Source organism: Haliotis rubra, unplaced genomic scaffold, assembly GCF_003918875.1.
Source record: "Haliotis rubra isolate DU_JTF1 unplaced genomic scaffold, ASM391887v1 Scf1322, whole genome shotgun sequence".
In the NCBI taxonomy this organism is placed as follows: Eukaryota; Metazoa; Mollusca; class Gastropoda; order Lepetellida; family Haliotidae; genus Haliotis; species Haliotis rubra.
The window spans coordinates 74,784-95,427 of record NW_025765251.1 but is presented as its reverse complement, the minus strand read 5'-3'; the positions used below and the strand labels follow the sequence as shown (position 1 = coordinate 95,427).

Sequence of the window (20,644 nt, the reverse complement as noted above, 5' to 3'; positions counted from 1 at the left end):
GAGAGATGGCCAACCCGGGAAAACGATCAACGGAATGGGTAGCGCGGCTACATCAAGTGGTGTTGGCTATCAACCACCAAACCACTCGGCTCACTGGCAAGAAACCAGCCGACGCTATCAAACTGAAATCAGTGGAGGTACCTCTACCAGCCGGGGGAACACAAAGGGGACACTCGGAAACGAGCCACCGATCCGATATGGTCAGTCAAAACTTACAACATAGATAAAGTGGACATCAAAGCCGACGAGCCAAACTTGTACTACTTGAAAGATGGGCCAGGGAGAGGTTTTGAGAGGAATTATTAGTCATACCGTACGGCACAATGTTACCCCCCAAGCAAAATATCTAACACTTACTGTTGAGTAATCCCAATAGTATCCTGTAACCAGCTCATTCACATTAAACTGTTTCATCGAGGTCAACCCGACATAGTGCCACGTGATCAGGAAAGTGCTAGTTCGCGGTCATAGTGACACAATAGTGTCATGTGTGGCCGGGAAGTTAACTGGGGATTCAAAAGTAGTATATACAATGGTGGCGAGATCTAAGGGCCTTACAAAAGCTTTATTAATGAAATAAAGCTTTACAGAGACCTTTCTTGGAATTGATCTCGGACTATCATTGTATATACTACTCCCCTTGAGGGTACAGCCACTAACAATCTGAGTTATTAATTTAAACTTCCAATGATAAAATATTTATCTATGTACAAATCATTTAACAAATGTAATTCTTTTAAATATGCAATAATTAAATGAGAACTTATATTATGAAAAAGATCCTTCATAGTTCGCAATTTGAAATAGATATCCCCTGTGATGGAATATTCAACACAGTCAAGCAGGACATGCTTGACCGTGATTCTTTCATCACAAGGGATACGAAACGGAGGATCCTCACATTTCAATAGGTATTCATGAGTTAGTGTAAATTCTGTAATATTTCTTTTGATGGTTGGTTTCACTCCGAATTCTTTTACATGGACATTTTTAGCTAATTTAATGTATCACCTTATAAATTGACTAGTCAGGCGTGTCAGTGGTTTGTTTGATTACATCGAAAGACGACAGTGCGCGATGATGCTGCCAACCATGAACTGGGTCGTCGTGAAATGGCTGAAATGCTACTGCCGAGGCATCAAGCATTGCATGAAAACAGATGCAAAAGGCATGTCGCGTTTCGGATGTGTAAGTCAATTATTTATAAAAATCAATTCCTCTTTGACATGGACAGCAGTTGATTGGAGGTGTTCGTAAAATGGTAAGCGTATTCTGATCCACACAGAACACAGGCGTGGACCTGGAGAAACACAGAAATAGTAACAGTCCTCCGATCAAACGATAGGGCGACATGAACAGCCTTGCTTCACTGATCGTTTCGTAGAAAACCGCAGTCTCGCCTGGACGGACTGTTCTTGGAAGTAACGTTCTTTATATGGACGTAAAATTCTTTCATGCAGCTGCATAATACACCATGTTTTTGTGGATAATGTTATTATGTAAGATCTCGTCCTACTCCTCATGGTAAACCTTGAACCCTCTTCAGTAACAGTAAAAGATATCCACGGAGTGCCTCCCACGTCGAGTGCTCAGCATGGCATATTATGTAATCATGATATGCGCTTCTAAAATGATATCGCCCAGTGATCGAACACTTAACATAAGAGTGAGTAAAGCAACATGCGAACATGACCTGTATGCTTTGCACTGACTGAAGTATAAAGTATCTAGGTATCTTAAATATTAATCCTTTAGGTTAATGTCATAGAAACTATTCAGAGACGTTAATAAAACGCGACAAACCACTTTCTAAATCCATAAGAAATCTCTACTAAAAGCAGAATAAACAGTACAGATCCGATTATATTAAAGAGCATGTGGTTCAAGGCACACTCAGCAATAGTGCAGCAGTCTGTAAATAATGGTGTCTGGAGCAGACAATCCAGTGAGGGACACCATGAGATAGGGTGAAGGAGCATGTGTTCATGAATCATTTTCAAATAGTGATGGCCGCCATATAGCTGGAATATTGCTGGGTGCGGCGTAAAAGTAAACTCACTCACTCAAATAGTGATGATACATGTCCATTAAACATTTGAAAGCATTAATGCGGCCTTGCATCTTGTACCCTCAATAGAACAACTCTTTTGTAATCTTAATAAAAGGGCATGTTTGATTGTGTCTCAAACGTTGGGAAATGCAAACACTAAAGGCTGGAACTTTTCAAATAATTCTCCACATGAAATAATACCAATTCTGGAGATATTTTCCGTCACTCGGAATCTTTATGCGTAGACAGACACAACCCCTACAGGTAAGAATCAACGAAAGGTCACCACCAGGTAGGCAAGATGAATAAAAGGAATTATAAGGATAACAACACAAACAGATCTAATGAGACAGCTACGAGGGGGTATCAAAATTTCCAATTATCACCAGGACGTGTTCAGAGTTGAAACTCTATTTTTATTTCTGGTCCGTAAGACTTCTCTACATAGTCACTAACCTTAGTTACACATTTCTCCCAACATTTCTTGACCTTGCGCAGACGGCCTGGATAGAACCCCTGATATCATGGAAAACCAACCCTCCACCTCTTGAATGACCTCAGTAGTATCGCCAAACCGGCGTCTACTTCCTGGCTCATCGGTGAGAGACATATGACCGGTGTGAATATTCTTTTTCCATCTCACAACAGTATCATAAAATGGACTGTCTTCACCATAAAATGTATACTCTTAAAAAAACCAACAACTTGACATGCTGTTTTGACGTTTACTTACTGAGTGCATATAACTGATTCAAACATGACATCATTGCTCAGTTACAGTAAAATCATCACTTTACAAATGCCCAAAACATGATTATCCAGAAAGTGTTTGGTAAAACCACAGAGGGCTATTAAAGCCACTTGGTAAAATGTCAGTATCTGGTGTGAGCATCGATAACGGCTTGGCAGCGGTGACCCATAGAAGAAAGGAGATGCCGAATGCTGTCTTGAGGAATGTTTTGATACACTTGCTGAAGTGCTGTGTGCAGTTCTTGTAGTGTCTGAGGTGGCGGATTACGCTGGCGCAAGCGTCGATCAAGAGTATCCCACAGATACTCAATGAGGTGAAAATCCGGTGATCAAGAAGGCTATGGTTACAACTAAACGTTGTTTTTTTTTGGAGGACCTGAGCTGGGCCTGTCATTAACACTCCCAGTATTTTTGTATCGGGTCAGTAGGTTTGATATGGTCTCTCTGGACACGCTGAAGTGCCTTGCCACATCATGCTGCTATGAACATCCTTGTAAATGGCCGATGGCGTTGTGTCGTTGAGCTTCTGTCAGTCCTTTCATTCTCTTGTCGTCTATAGTGGCTTAAAGCAATGCATGAGGAGTACCATTGATGTGGCTTTTTAAAGCCTACAGTCATAGGCTTCAGCTCAGGGTGATACACAATTTCATGATGCTCGTGCATTTCATGTAGGGTGCGTTTTAGCGATTCACTACAGACGTGAGTGTAATGTTACGTTTTTGTTAAACTTTTCTTTTTTCAAACGTTTTGCCGTCGGCAACCATTCCCCCACATGCTGGGATTCAGCATGAATTGGTTTCTGTCAAATATTTTCCTAAAGTTCAAATTTGTCCCATGTCAAGTTTCTTTTTTTAAGAGTATATTTCATCTCCTCGTGAATCTGTCTGGCACTAAAACAACTTGATAACACTGCACGCTTCAATCTTCACCATGCTTGGGGTTACTCTTGTCTGGGATAAACTGGCACAAGATGGAATAAAGTGCAGTAAATAGGATTTGGTCCATTATTGGTATTAGATAAGGATCACTGATGTTACCTTCAATTATCATCATAATTTCTAAAAATATTTATGGCAATAATTAGAACCTTTTTATATCCCCTAATGCATGCTGTAGTAGAGAGTGCTAAGAAATTAGCGTTTAAAATCATTCTGGATATCCACCAAGTGACATTTCTTACACGATACATTGAAAAAGCGCTTGAATGAACCAGTCATTCAAAGTGGTAGCCTCGACAGTCTCTGTTGCCTTTAGTAGTGGTACTTTTCATTATGCAGTGATTATGAGCGCACGCAAAGTTCTCTGCAATTCACCATGCGATAGTGTTGTCAAGCGTCACACCAGTAACAAAGAGTTACCGCGATTGAATTATTCAGGTCGATTTCACCGATCCTGACAGTCGTGTCTATATGTGCACTGAAATATGACCCAGTAAAGCAGAGTGAGTGGAATTTCCCTCTAGTGGATATCTTAAACGATTGAATGGATCGGGGGTGTTACCACTGTCAATGGCATTCAATCCATAGATGTTACGTTATGATGTGAGCTGTCATTATTGTCTGTACCTGTTGAACCACAAAAAAAAGATTACATCACAATTCTCGTATAAACGTAGACAACGAAGGTAGAATCACAAAGTTAGACTGTTATAGTCTTCAATGACCATTCACTCCAGATCGTATCTACACGCATGACAGGTATGGCTCTTGGTCTTGACGGGTAAAGCAATGGCGACAGAAGATATTTCGAATCAGCAACAGGTAAGTCCAAACCTCAGACCAATTATATTTGTTCAACATTTGTCAGCATGTCACTAGAATAGGACACAAATACATGTAATAAGCAATTGGTAATTACCTGTTAGCTAAAAAAGCACACTGAAGTAGTGACGACTTTCATTTTGACACCACAGTTAAAAAGCGTTAGCTCGTCACGCTGAAGACCCGGGTTCGATTCCCCACATGGTACAGTGATCAACAGCATGATAATCGATCTACGTCATTGGGATGACATCTGTCAGCCAAGTCAGCGAGCATGACCTACCGATCCCGTTAGTCGCCTCTTACGACAAGCATGGCGACAAGCATGGGTTACCTCTAAGTTAAGAAGGCCCCAGATGTGATTATATACAGGCATGCATATACAGAATGATCCAATTACTCCCGGTACATCCGGCATGAAGACACCACTTCCGAATACATTCCACTGCATTACTCCTTTTGAACACACATACGTAAACGACCAATGAAATTCCGGGTCTCAGTCAACCATGCTTGTGGCAAATGAATACCGTGCCTTCTTCAAAATGGCACTGTAAATTTTGCCAAATGTGAGTTGTCACAGGCCCATGAACGACATTTGGTCATGTTAAGCTCAAGATTAGGTACAGCTTGTTTAAGCAAGACGGACGCAATTCCCAACTTACATGTCTGTGCATGGCTGGTGTCACAGAAAATTTGGCCAAATATCTCACATCAGGTAGCCACGCTCTCTAGTTTGCTCCGCAAATGCGTGAAATTAGTTGTCTGCATTTTAGACAGCATTGTCTTACCGCTTTTGAGAATATTGAACCATTCTCATGAGAGATTTGCATACTCTCCAAGCACATTTAGAAAACAACTTTCAGATTGGCTGTGGATGCGAGTGATATTTTTACTGGAGCTGTCCTCTTACAAGAATTTATTCCTGCATTAGACATTAATACTCCTATTCATTATCATTTCCGAAAATGTGACGGCCAGGCAACTCACAGGATGATTCTTTCCATTTTCCCGAATGCGCATTCGAACATACCATATTGATGGGACGTGACTGTCAACTACCTGCATTGCTTCAACCATTGTGGTAGTGACCCCTCTTTTCAAAGTTAACTATTTTATATATTGAGTGATACATCAAGTTAACCCAAGTTTGTACTTGTTTTCATTCCTTTAAAATCGGCTATATCAAAATAATTTGAAAGGTCAGTTTATTTTGCTGTTTTTCATGCCAGCGTAACCAACAAAAATATTACCGGCGTAGTCTAACACTGGCATAATCAACTTGCCTCTCTCGTCAGGGTGATGATAACTGGTATTCAAAACATAAGCTGTGGATTAAGGCAAACATCAAACAACGGGAATGCCGCATTTTCGAAAGGTCAGTAAAGATGAAATTATATGTCAAAGATATGGCTACATGTGAACGTATATTTATTAAATATCCGAATACAGGGTTTCTTACATAATACACTAGTATTTTATCTGGCACTAAGTATTTTTGTATAATAGTCATCTTGTAACGGTATGGCAGATATGCACACCAAATGATGATTGTATATTTAGGGGTTATTTTGGTAAACAAATATGAATGCCACAAGTCAAACTAAAATATGTTGTCTTCTGGATATTTTCAAAATTTGGTTTTCCTTATTATGAATCTCCATGAATTTCCTTACTATGAGTTCATCATCTTTGGTTAAAATCTATTACAAAGCGAAGCTTATGGGGAAGACTGTGTGTGTGGTAAATCCAAAGAGGACCATGTACAGTTCCACGAAAACCGAAGATGGAAAAAGGAAGTCAATACACACACAGCAGCCACAGAAGCCTTTGGAACCACTGAGATAGGAGACGATGAGGACGAAGAAAGGCATGAAATACAGGTATACACATTTTTGAGTTTAACTGTACTCCCAGGACGCTTATCGGCGGTACACTAATTTGAACATAAATTTCTGTACCTGAACCTTCAAATGGCAAATTTAGACCAATCATAATAACTTTTCATAACCAATAGTATCACTGTCAGGCTGAACTGCCTAGTACACCAGGTTTAAATGATGGTTACTGTATGCAGATTGTTTCCATCTGACTCTGTGGCAATGCATTCAATATTGAGCCTGAAACCCCTGTCTGTAGGTGTTTTATGTGTTGTATCTTAACTGCCGCCATTTCGTTTCCTCAACAAAGACTTGCATAACATGATATGGATGTGAACCTTTTTGCACCACTGAAAATGTCAAGTTTGAAATTTATAGAGCATATTAACTCATGTTTGAATGGATCACGGATTCTCTCTTCATCATTTGCTTGGCTGTCATTGACCTCTTTCTTGATACACTACAGAAGACACTTCCATGTCTATTATGCACTGAATGTTAGTTCAACCAGGGAGACTATATACTATATATATGTATATATGTTGTGGAGTATCCCTGGTTCAACTACTCAGTTTGTGTTCCGTGCTATGTCTTATTACTGTGAGAGGGTTAAATTCTTTTGAAGTACTTTTCTTCTTGGGTTTTGTATGGTAGTCTAGCAAGGGACACATGGCATCGTGGTGTGTGTATGGTGCCATGTGCTCTGGAAATGTAATGTTGGTTCATTGTGCAAAGCCAGACAGTGTTCTAGTAAACTATAAGCCATTACTTAACATACAAAATTACTCACCGGGATAACTAATACTCTGGTCAAGCCTGAAATGAAGATGCATAGATATATCCTGATATCAATATTTTGCAGTTTGTGAGAATAGATGAGGATACTCCATTCAAACATATCAAGCATCTGCTCTTTGAAGTATGGAATATCAACGAGCCGAAATGGATTTTACCACTGATTGGATCTCGAACAGATGATTCAGAAGTAGAGAAACAGATGAAAGAAGGAATCTCGTTTCTGTTTCAAAAACTGTCGACAGTTTCAGGTAATTATTGGTAATTTCATTGCAAAAAAACCCTGGTTGTTATAGCAAGGGATGAGCTGCTCTGCATAGTGTTATGACAATGATTGGAATTCACTGACCCCATTCACAGACAGGGTTTTGTCGCTCTTATTGTTGTATCTGAACGTACAATGTCATGTCTTAATCTTAAATTTAAGTGTTAATGTTGGTCACGAGTTCAGGTCTCATCGACGCCTTTTATCATCGGTGAACCATGCTATGTGTGGATATGGCACTTCTTCGTTACCTGTGTAATTTCATCTGGAACGAGTATTCTGCGCAGATTTGTGGATACTCTTTTGTTTACATCCTGATGGCTTATACTCTCTGACTTAAGGGAATATCCGAGTATATACTCGAAGCTAAGGCAAAAGCAGACTTTGAAGATAGGATCACCTCAATCGGTTGTTCATCGTGGACAGAAGGTCTCATGGAAGAGGTATGTGACACCTAAAATGATAACATTTTGATAGTAGCGGGTGATGCTACTTAGACGACCACTTTTACCGTTACTGTTGTGTATTTCCGGCGATCATTTCAGTGTGATGCAGGTCATGATCTGTAGACATCAGATGTTGGACTACGCTTAACACGCCGGGTGTTCTGTTTTGTTTCATCTTTGCGATGTCAAATATACTGGGTAATCGCCTCTTTTGGAAAAAACAAGTGGGCATTTCCTGAACGATATCACTTTTCTCTCCTTTGCTTCTGATGATGCATGTTGTTGTTTTTGTCTTCAGAAACAAGGAAACAAAACAGGCTGTTTTGAATACAAGACTGATAGGGAGATCTTTAGCATAGGAAAAACAATGAGCCACCTGATGCTGGTTGATAATGGAACAGTCGACACATATCTGTGTACCTTGTCGAACTCTTCTTTTTTAACGAAGGTGATTGCCGGATTATCAGTCCCTGAAGATGGTAAGATATATGTGAAGCATATGATAAACTGACTGTTTCCTTCAAACTTTGTTTCCATTATGAAAGAACACCTATATATTTTTCTGTTTTGAAAAGAGAAGAGTAATATGCCTATTGAGATAGAGTGGTGTTAATGTAATGTTATTAAAAATTACAGCATATGATCAGTTGTTTTGATTAATGTTTTATCATAACTAAATCAATACCTGGTAAAAGTAGACTGACAGAAACATCATGAAAAAGAGGTCTTTGGCAGTTCCATCAACAATAAGAAAAGCAAGATTTGTGGACTCTTTATAGTCAATAACACGACGTTTCGGAGTGTATGCGTGGTCCTTCATCACCCGATGGAGGAGCAAGCATAAACTCCGAAATGTCGTTTTATTCACTATCAAGAATTGACGTAAATAAATCTTGCTTTTCTTATGCATTCCACTTCTAAATGCCCTTCAAAGATTCCATCAACATTGTCACTGTTGATACATGCAACATTCTGGGGAAATTAAGGATTGACCCGACTCAGCTAGTGTTACCGGCTGTTTCTGACCAAGTCGTTGGTCATCTCATCCCAGACATGTTCTTTTCGGAGAGATCTGGAGAAACCATCTGTTGAATTTCAATGATGTTTTGCCGTCTCAACGACGTTACAAAATGGCATTTGTACCAAAATTAGAACATAATCTGGACCAATGTGCCAGTAGAGAACGCCATTCAGATTGCCAATAACTGGAACATTTTTGTTCTCTTCTATAACTTGTGATGGCCCATACCATTACACTGTGTTCAAAAATTAACGTCGTTAAAACGTTCTCATGGACGCGTGTAGAGCTCTGATGCGATGAAACCAGGCCCTGTAGGTCTGAGTTGTTACTCACAGTTGGTGCTTGTTTCGAGCATTTCAAAATAGGCACAGGCCGCATCTTAAAAAGTATAAAGGGGATAAACAAGCGTACCTGTGCTGGGAAGGTCCGGGATGGTAACCCTGTTATTGTTATTATTAGTGTAGTAGTAGACTAATGAGATTATGTTGAAGGGTCATTCATTGTTTTCACAGCATCTCCTGCCATTCCTGCTGTTGCGATCCTTTTTCGTGGTGACCTGTACACACTAGAGACCATTAGAAACTACCTGAGAGAGAACATACCAGTCGTTATTGTCAAGGTAAGGCAATTACGATTTTATTGGGTAGCCATGGGACATGCGGTACATTTCATACTCCTCTACCATCTTCCACGGTTTAAGCCCTGGTTCAGGCTCACTGCCTTGGTTTGCTTCTGTGTTATCCCAACCGTACAGATTGATGCCAACGACGTCAATCCTTTGTTTTGCTGTTCCAGATTCGATTGCTAATATTTACAGACCACTGCCTTTAGTTGTGATAAAGCTCTGAGTTAGATACTGACTTGATTGACATATGTCATCGGTTCCCAACCATCTTCCGTAATGTGATAACTGGTGAGCAGACCGCCGGATATTGCTGAGATGCGGCGTACATAACGTAATGTGATAACTGGTGAGCCGGATTACATAACTCCTGTCAGATTAATTTCATATGTTGCCGCAATAACCCTTACGATATTTGTAAACCAATGGTATTTTGGCTCTCTACATTTAGAGGGACTCTGAAATGCTTCGCATACGAATGTATGGCGCAGTCCGTGATTGCGTTTCAAAGTACTACGTACAACATCCGACAACGATTTTCATTTCAGGATTCTGGTTGTGTAGCGAATGCCTTTTGTTATGCAATGGAAACGTCGAAGGGTGTTTCTCAAAGGATGAAAGATGACAGAAATGAACGGTTAGTTAATTCTCTAAGAAACATTTAGGGGCTCAATATGTATATTTACCTGTATATTTTTCTTTCATTTACTGCCCAAGGTGGAATAGCTTTGTAACAGTCATTTAACCACTGTTTGTTTAATTTCATCAGTTTCGGGACAGTCATCAGTCAACGTGCAAAGGAACAGTTAAGTAAGATGCTGTCGGAAATGCCGGATTCGGGTGAAGAAAATGACGAATACGTGCAGGTGATCCTGCAATGTCTTCAAAGGCGTGATCTCCTCTCTGTGGTTGACCTATCAACAGAAGGGCCCTTTTCCAAGGAATCATGTCAGCAATTATCAGAAGTATGACATTTCAACTTGTTTGTGTTATATCCTTAACGTTTACCTTTTCTAGCAGTGTTACTACCAGGGAGTACCAAGTGTCATCAGCAAGCAATCTTGTTGTTTAGTCGAATATTGAGGTCTTGCCCAATTTACAAATACCTTTTATGTCTCCGGCCACCTCATGCGTGATGTAAAGTAAACTTGGTAACATCGGTACTGCAATATGAGCATGTACATCTTGCAGAAAGTTTGCATTAAGAATTAGCTATGTATATATCATTTATTACAGACCACAGACCAAATTTCTGCCACTGATCCTCCCAAATGAACCAGACAAAAGATGCCACCTTATCAGTTTTGTATTTAGATCTTTGGATAAACATTCAAAGAAACATAGATAACTATTCGAAAGATAGGGATAACTTCAGCTTTACATCGTCAACTTTCCTTTTGTGCCTAGGAATCGTGAAGTATCTTTTGGTGAAAGTAGATTTTCTACACAGATTTCAGTGTCATGCGACTTGTACAAGTACGTTTTCAGTTGAAAGGGATTCGCATTACCAAGCAGCAAATCTGAACGATCTGTTTACCCGTGTGATCAAGCATCTCAGTATTACCTACTTAAATTAGTCTGCATTATAAGTAAATAAATGCATGTATATAAAAAATATTTGGATTTTGCGGTGTGGTGGTGTTTAAGATTGTAAATAGTACACTAATGGTGGAATATGCACATTACATGAAATTACTTTTAGATAGGACTTTGTATTAATAATGGATATGTCTATATTTGTAGACTTGGTCTTGTCTTTATAAGGCTGCAATAACGACAATGTGACGGTAACGTTTAAGTCACTCACTTATGGTAGATATGTGCTTGACATTCCAAGTGGCTATGCAATTCTGTATTTCGACCCATACCTTGTTTAATCATCATTCTAGATATTGGGAGTAAAATCATGCGGCACACCACTTTATGGATGACAACTTCTTGTTTATTTCATAGAGTGACGATTCGATGTAAATTCTTACACCGTTACCAAGCTTAAGGTGATAGCTTAATAACGGTGTAATAATCTACATCGAAAGGTCGCTCTGTGGAATAAACAAGTAGTTGTCATCTATAAAGTTTGTGCTTCATTTTCACTTATGTCTTGTGTTTCCGTGTTTAAGATAGCCAATACCAATTGATTTACAGCAAAAACAAGCACTGATTTGATATCAATGGTGGATGAATATTTACCGACACCAGTCTACAGTAGAAAAACAAAAGAGAAGGCTGAGAAACACATTGAAAACAAGAGAGATGACAACTATAAAGATTTCGAGGGTGAGCTCATGCGCATTTGTTTTAGAGGCTTTACTAAACTATACAGATGAACATAATTAAGCACCACCTGAATCCAAGGTCAATGTTTAAGATTTAAAATGTTTAAAACAAGCGATTATACACAGAGAAATGTTACAAGTACATCACGTGATTCGAAAGCCCCCGATAACTGATGTATAAATTTCATAATTGCAGCAAGTGTACCATAGTTTTCTGACTGATTTAATAGACGACAGTACTACTAATTACACTTTCAGAAAATAGTTATTAGCATGTATGATGCAAGGATATGCTGTCGCAACATTGGTGCTAAGTTGAACATTAACCACAGGGGTAATAGTAAGTTGTGATGAAGCACAAGGCCACTGGTGAAGTAAAGGATCGTCCAAGACCAAGGATGAAGACCTGGGAGACCGCGGATGACGACTGAGTCCTCATTCGCCTGGCAAGATGCAGTCTCATGACCCATACAGAAGAACTGCACCGGCGCTGCATTGGCGAGTGGGAGAGATGGTCCATGCAGGTGAACCCTTTGGCTGTGGATCCATGATGGTGTGGGGTTTTATGATCCCAAGTTGGACCTGCTGGATACTGCCTTCAGACTACATTTTAATAACCACCCCCTTGACATTCGTCCGATATTCGTTTATGACAACGCTAGACCTCACCGTTCTCTAGCAGTCATTGCCCATTTGCAGATCACCGCCATCGAAACATCCCCATGGTGCGCAATTAGACCCGAAATGAATCCCATCAAAAATCCATGGGACTATCTTGAACGCAAATAGCTCTCCTGTTGCAAATCTGCAGGAATTGACGCAGACACTCTATAAGGAATGGAAAACTATTTCGATACTGTGAATTAGACGCTTGATTGCCTGGGCGAGCGGTGGCTGCTCCAGTTACTGATGTGGTAGCCAGTGGTGGTTCATACAATCACAACAATCATTATTTGAGAACTATGTGACAATCAGATTGGTGGAGTAGTCATGGCGGCCATACGTTCTGGCATTGTTGATGTTCACGTTTTTGTGTACTCCAGATTGCAAGTACATTGTTACTAATTTTCAATGTCAGTGCTTGTGCTCGATTAATGTTTATGTGTATATTAGATCAGTGGTTGGATCTTCTCGCGTCTTAACATCCACATGTGAACTTACACTTAGGTAATGTTCCAAGACTTGCAAAGCTTTTACCATATTCGACGATGTCGTTAGGTTGTCAATTTCTGTCTCATTTTTTGGGGTGAAACAGCGCCCAAACCACATCGCTGCTGTCTGGTGAATACAAGACATTCACGGTTATGGTTAGAGATACGTATATTTCTCAAGGACATAGAGTGATGTCACTTAATGATGACACTTTGATGAAACTGATGCAAGATTTATGTTTGCGATGACTGTGTACTGAAATATAATCTAATTCTTATATAGATGCTGAAAACATTGTCAAAATGGTGTTCAGAGAAGCAATTCTACAAGAAAAATCTGAATGCGTTGAATTCCTTCTTGACTGTGGGGTTTCTGCAGTGGAAGATCTTGACATGTTGGAACTGTACCAAAAGGTGAGTTCATATCCCGCTCGATTAACTAATTAACGCATGTGGGTAATGAATATATCATGTTAACGAGTTTCAGCCGTTCGGCAATGAATATGTTATCATCCAAAACTGTGTTCCACAGGAGATATTGCTTGTGTGAGATCAAACGATATCTCCTAGGACAGTAGATTTTGGACAATGCCCGACATCCTAGGAGATATCATTTTGACAGTAGATTTTGTACAATGCCCTGACGTCATCAATTAAATGACTCACAATGCTATGACGTCAAAAACCCGATGACGTCACAATGATATGACATCTCTGCAGAGCAAGTCTAATGGCAGTACCATGTTCAGATATGTACATTTTTCATTGAAAACTAATTAAGGGTTATTTTTTATGATAAATAGAATATCACCCTCGTGTCTTCTGATATCAAATATATTAACACTCGTTGATAAAAGTTTATCAACATGTGGTGATATATTTGATATCAAAAGATACTTGGGTGAGATATTCTATTTGTCTAGTTGTACCGTTGCTATTTTCGTTTTTAATGATTTCTTATATTTACATTTTTGACTTCCCAAGCGTAGAACTGACAAGTAACGTTCACCACACTTTCGTAAAATGTCCTTCACATTGACCATTTATTGCATTATGATTATTTTATGATAAGTGACATCCATCCATACTGACCATATTAAGGTCATAGAGTGAAAGCAAGATCCATCGATGGGATATTTTGAGACGTTACCTTTTGACCCAAAAATATTAAACAAAAATGGCAAATTCAAATCTAGAAAATTACCATTGGAATGTATCTTGATCAACTGGATCCGGTTGTATCATTGGTTCATTAACTAATGTCAACATTAAACCCTAATGATACATTAAATCCATAATGCATCATTAGTTAATGGCATCATTAGTTAATGGCATCATTAAAAACGGTTGTATCAAACACTTATTAGCGTATCATTATCTAATGACGTCCTTATGTAAATATTTTCATTCAATCAGTGGATTCCCCTAATTTTTTCCCACAATTCCGCGCTGTAAACATGTAAGTGTTACTCTCGGTCGTCTGTCAAAGTGGCATCTTTAGGGCTAAACCTCGGAACAAAAACAAACATTTCGACTGCTGTGAAGAAGTCTAAATAATTCTGAAACCTGAAACCTAGAATCGGTTGGGATGTTTTGGAATATACACGAACACGAACGCTGAAGTGAGCTTTCCGCCATATTGGATAGTGTTTACAAAATCAAGTTTCGCTAAGGCCAGTCATAGGACGCCTATTACATCATGTATATTTCATATTCAGTTGTGGCAAATGCATCGCTGAATTCCTCATACATTTTAGAATCAAATTCCAAATGGTCTTTGTCACTATAACCAAGTGTCTAAGAAAAAACGAAGCATATTGGGTGTGATTTAAACGGGACGTTGTGCTCATTACACAGCGCTTGCTAGAAACATAATCCAAGCAAAAATCAGATTTTATACTGTGCAGCAATTTCTCAATTTTCTAGACATCAGTTCGTCTATTCGTAGCATGCATGAGCTCAATATTTTTAGAATATGCACGGAAAGAGTATCGTAGCAAGAACTAGAAACAACCGGGTCCTGGTCATAAGCACAAACACACCCACTGTTGAGCCAACCTCTTATCCATAATCCGACGTTCAAAGAAATGATACCTACCCATGCGATTGAAGAATATTGAATTCTTTTACTAATCGAGTGACGTTTTCATAAATATAGAAGTGTTCGATTTAGAAGCACATAATTAATACCAGTCCGTGACCTCGTTGTTTCGACATTACGAAACAATCTGTTACTAGAACATTCTAACCAGGGTGATGTAATTAGGTGTTTGTTTGTTATGGTTTTGACACACATTCAGCTTTGTTGTTAGTTACACCTGATCGACTGTCAACACATATCAATATAATTACAGACGAACAAAGGCCTGCAGAAGACCGTGTCAGCAATATTCCACAAGAGCAAGGTCGGTTGAAACCTATTATAATCTATGTCCATCGTGTTTACCCCAATGGTGTGTCCTAAAACATGATCATTTTCATTTTCAACTTTACATTTCACAGGAAGGAATTGATTTCGAAGGACAAATGAAACAGATATTATCTGGCATTTGTCATGCCTTTAAACCCCCCGCTCCATTTATGAGTTGACTGAATGGAGGATCGTTGTATTACAGAATTGTTCGTCTGTCATCCGACCCAATCATGTTTGCTTGACTGTTAGGCTATACGTATATAATAGACCGCTGTGAGATAGTGTAGATGGAAAGTTACTAATAGTGTATGAAGGTGTTTTTGGTCCAAAAAAATGAAAAGACCAGTCATTTGGTCAAATGACTAAAAGTTTCAACCAGTCAGTTGACCAAGTGACTTAATCGTTTGAGGTAAAAAATGAAGTGAAAACTTTATTTATCCAGTTTCAACATAGAGTTTTGCATTACTGCACAGAAGATTGTTCTTAAAGCATTTGCATTTCTTGGTTCCACATCTCTTGCTACCAGCACATTTACACTTTACGAAACACTGGCCTCCTGATAAAGATTCGGCTCCAACAGCAGTAATATGGGATACTGAATTTTCAGTGTTGACTTCTGATAAAGTGACGAGTTACTCTGGGCACAAATCGAACTGGTTCCTTGCATTGGAGGACACCAGCAGGGCGAGCGTCCATTGTCACTCACATTGGTGATCACGCCCAGAATGTTCCTCGCATCACCACGACCACGGTCCACTAATGGAAAGGGAATGGCCACATTGTCTTCAACACACCCTTCTTTCAAGATACTTTACTGCGCTTCCCCATCCTGTTTTCTGGGGGAGTTGTGTGCAAATGTCCTATTTCTGTTGATGGTCTCCATCTGATGTTCAATGTCATGTCCAAGATGTCCAGTCGTGTGAGATAACGCTATTTGCTGATCAACATTGCGTCTCAGACTACCATATTTTTAAATATTCTTTGTGGGCAATTTTATCAACCCAAAATATCATCGAAATATGATTCGTTGTGGTTCCTGGCTGAGAACAATTATAGTTGGGATAGCCATTTTGCGAAAGACTTTTTCAAACTCCTATCAAGCGGCGATCTTTGATTCTTAAGCTTAATTCCTTAAACCGCTTTTTTAACAAAGCTTTTTTTCATTTATGCAGGAAGAATATGAAAACCTGAAACGAATAATGGAGTTCATCTCAGAAGACAAAGAGGTAAACGGATGTTTATATCTATTGTTATTTACACACAATAAATGATAATTAAAGTCTTTCAAATCGCACATTATTACATATTTCCAGATTTACTACTCAGTATAATGATTTCGTATGTTGCAGGATACTCCAAACAGGTGCACATTCGTGAAAGAGTTGTGCAAGGTAAGGCTGATCGAAACAGTGAGGTTCCATATCTCGAGCATGAAAGGGAAATGGACAATAGTGATTAAATGAAAAAGTAAGAACGAATGACAATGTTCAATGTAAACCTCTTCCTTAATAACACTTATGGTGTCATTGTAAGACAGGAACTAGATGCTGTTTGACAAAAATACCATATGTATTTATCTATGTAAGAAATGTATATAAAAAGTACATTTTACTGATTTTACAATTTTATGGAAAGCATCTAACCGAAAGAAAACAAAGACAGACTTTTTCAAGGTAATCTTGTTCGAAATCTAGATGGTAAATAACTATTTTGTTTCAGTCGTAAATATTAGTAAATATCTGGAGCAACATTAATCCTGTGCAAACATGTCCTTCTTGTTTATTTTGCTGACAAGCATATGCCTCTTCAATATTGTAAAGCAATGTTGTAATTGTATTACAGTGTATCTGAATCGTTGTTCATAATTATATATTTTAACAATTGTCAGTTGTCAGGAATGCATTAACTAATCATGTAAACAGTGGTGTGGAAGTAAATAATTTTTGATGCATTTGGATCCGGTATGCCTCTCTCAACACACATTCCACTAGGACCAGCGAAGGGTTGAAGTTTAGTCAGTTTAACTCCTTTCAGGAAATGTGAATTGATCTTTCACTAAGTACATCTTAAAGACTCGACAAGTCTAATCTGCTTGGAAAGATCAGTTGGAATTTTTAATTGATAACTGTGAATTTTTCAAAACAGTAATCAATCATTCAGTCAACTCATAAAAGGTGCAGGGGTTTAAAAGCATGGCAAATGCCAGACAACATCCGTTTCAATTGTACTTCGACTAAGTGTCGTGATGGTGAACTGGCTCCATTTAAATGACAGCACACAAATTACAAAGGGTAGGACACAGGAGAGAGGAAGTACTGTTACGGTTTAGTAGTATGTACACTGGGGGTACGAGACAACTTTTGCTAAAGGCCTCTGTAAAGCTTTATTTCATAGATAAAGCCTCGATCTCTCCCCAGTGTGCATACCACTTCTGAATCCCCCAACCAACTACCTGGTCACTATGGCCGCGAACCAACACTTTCCTGGTCACGTGACCCCATAGCGTGAGGTAAAATCAATACCTTGATGTGTTGATATCAGCGTAACATATACAATGTTCGAAGTCCTTATCGTGTGCAACCTAACCTTCATCTCACTGTGTTTCTCGTGCCTCGGGTATTATATTATTAGAGTTAAAGATCCATTGTTACATTATAAGATGGAGTGCAACGACCTGCTCAAACAACTGCTGGTGGAGGGTGATAAGCGAGAGGAACTGGTGGGCGACGACAAGCGAGAGAAACTCGTAGTGCTGGCGGTCGGCAGCAAAGCCAAACAATACTTTGGGGGGTACTATACCCCTGATAAAATCCAGAGACTGCACGCCGATGAGGTTGATAAGCTGTACGCGAGATACGAAACCCGGCTCGGGGCCGAGATGACTAAAACTATAGGGTCGACCATGACGCAGATCTACACTGGGTTGGCGTCGTACTTCCTCCCTATTCCCCCGGAACATCGGCTTTACCTGTGGGAAGACCTCGAGAAGGACCCCATCATCGAACATGCTTTGAGCGCCTTCAGCTGCGTGCTGTACCACAAATACAGCATGTTCTTAGCCCCGGTGACGGCAGCGATCATCACGGCGAAGCATTGTCAATTTAAAGAGGGGGGGAATAATAATAATAGTATACAAGATGGATGCTGCCCAGCAAGAAGTGACTGCGACCTCAGAGGAGGCCCTGACACAGGATGCCCCGACACAAGTTACTAAGCAGAAGAACCCTAAGAGAGTTGCCACCGGTAGAAAAGGTGGCCTAGCCAAGCACCATAAGAGTAACTATACTCTGTGGATAGCTGTAGGTGCAACTGCTGCTGCGGCTCTCACATTGTTCATGTTAAATAGGCCACAACCAGCACCAACCCCCACACCACAACCCCAATTAGAGGTCAACCCCCATATTTTGTTATAATTAAATATATATCTTACATTATATACATCATGTCTGAGGGGAAAACGTTCGTTAACGAAGCATACCACGCCACCGTGGTCGCCGGCCTAGCCATAGCATACGCTCGGTTGACCAAGATGGTCCTCAAACAACCGACTATCAAGCTCAACTTCGACCTGCAGGATATGGGCATGCTCATCATGAACCTGGGTATGGCGTGAAAACCATGCCGTTCAAACGTTCAAGGACGTCGACGCTGCCACGAAAGAATACTACCTGCTAACCAGCAAATAGCTCGAACCCCTCGATGAGCCGACACTGTCTCAGTACTACGCACCCTCCCCAGGGCAAAAGGATCGAGAAATGGCATTCGTTTTGATAGGCCTAGCAGCGACTGCGTTAATTGCAAAGCAATTAAACTAGGTACCCATATGAGTATACGATGAGACCTGCCCCGTATCGATGCCAGTACGTGCTTATGGGAAAGCATAGGAGATAAAACCTGCGGTAGGAGATGCAGGAATGAGGGGTACTGCTGTTTCCACAGGAGGTGTTTCATGAACTACACGTGGTCCATGTGTGGCATTGGAGTTAAATGCCACTACTGCCTATGTAAAGCCCACGGGGCAAACGTAGTCCGGCACCAGCTTATCTACGAGAAGAAGAAGGACTACATAAACGAACGTAGGCGCCTCCTCAGGATGGAAGTGTAAGGGCCCTCCGGAGGCCCAATTAAATACTGTGTACACCTAGGTATAATGATGAGTACCACCCGAGAGCCTGCGTTCGTGCAAACCACCATAACCCTGGAAGGTTACCTGAAAAGCTGGCGGATGAACAAAGCCGAAAGCATACCCATGACCGGCATCAAATCTCTGATCACCGACATACTCAAAGAGGAACTGAATGACCTGGGACGCTTCCAATTTCGGTTCACACTGAGAGTGGCATGGGCTAAGGGGGGCGTTAGGGGTACTTCCCCCATCACAGGTGGGGGAGAAGTCACGACTCAACCTGAGCTAGATAAGTACCTCAACACCTCATTACGAATCGTACAAGACTACCTGGAACGCTTCCCACAAGGTTCAGAGCGGGTTGAGTGCAGACTCAAAACGGTCTACCTAAGTATAGCCGATTACGATGCTAAAGTGGACCTACTGATGCCAGCCCTCCACCTGTGCTCCCCGTACGACCTCCCCCAACTGTGAAACAACTCAAACTCCAAGCGAAAGAGCTGGGGCTGGTAGGTTATTCCTGTATGAGGAACTGCTGCATCAGCACAGAGTCGTCGATCTACAGTTCGTGCACACTGAACGCGCTGTAGGTAACTATCTGAGAGGCTGGCGGATGAATGTAGACAAAAATATAGACATCGCCGACGTCAAGCCTCTGATCGCTGACAAAGTCAATGAGGAACTGTACGACCTGGGAAGTCTAAAGTTTCAAATGACGGTGAAGATGTCGCTTGATAAACAGCAGACAGACGGTGCCATTGAGTACATTCAGCCTTACTTCCAAGGTAAACAAGAAGTCGCGACTCAACCCGAGACGACAGACGCGTCCATCGACACCTCGCTTCAGCAAATACGAGAATGCCTGGAACGCTTCATGCACAGGGGTTCCGGGTGGGCCGTGGACAAAATCGATAGGGTCTATCTAGACATAGCCAACTACGTGCCGTTCAGAGGCGGATCGTACCTAGACTTACCCCCCTACTACAAGAGAAAACAAGCCATGGTCAACGTCAATAACAGAGGAGACGATTGCATGAGGTTAGCGATCAGGTCCGCCTTGTTTCCGGCCGACGTACATTCGGACAGACC

At 40.5% G+C, this 20,644-nt stretch overlaps 1 protein-coding gene across 1 annotated transcript; it reads left to right on the top strand.

Moving 5' to 3' along the window:
• The first annotated feature begins 4,517 nt into the window (after nucleotides 1-4,517).
• Nucleotides 4,518-20,029, top strand: LOC124267602. Its single transcript, XM_046702566.1, has 17 exons — nucleotides 4,518-4,560; nucleotides 5,859-5,938; nucleotides 6,275-6,443; nucleotides 7,303-7,425; nucleotides 7,842-7,943; nucleotides 8,245-8,425; nucleotides 9,480-9,586; nucleotides 10,138-10,226; nucleotides 10,359-10,480; nucleotides 10,531-10,554; nucleotides 11,735-11,866; nucleotides 13,300-13,430; nucleotides 15,371-15,421; nucleotides 16,602-16,655; nucleotides 16,779-16,820; nucleotides 18,089-18,273; nucleotides 19,648-20,029. The coding sequence occupies exons 1-17, from the start codon at nucleotides 4,528-4,530 to the stop codon at nucleotides 20,027-20,029; spliced, it is 2,007 nt and encodes a 668-aa protein (XP_046558522.1). The 5' UTR covers nucleotides 4,518-4,527.
• The last annotated feature ends 615 nt before the right edge of the window (nucleotides 20,030-20,644 follow it).

Bases quoted from the DNA above. Each gene is read 5' to 3' on its own strand.
- LOC124267602 (XM_046702566.1), top strand. From the start codon at position 4,528: ATGGCGACAGAAGATATTTCGAATCAGCAACAG. The intron at 9,587-10,137 runs GTAAGGCAATTA...TTTTCATTTCAG, and splicing joins TACCAGTCGTTATTGTCAAG to GATTCTGGTTGTGTAGCGAA. The intron at 11,867-13,299 runs GTGAGCTCATGC...ATTCTTATATAG, and splicing joins CAACTATAAAGATTTCGAGG to ATGCTGAAAACATTGTCAAA.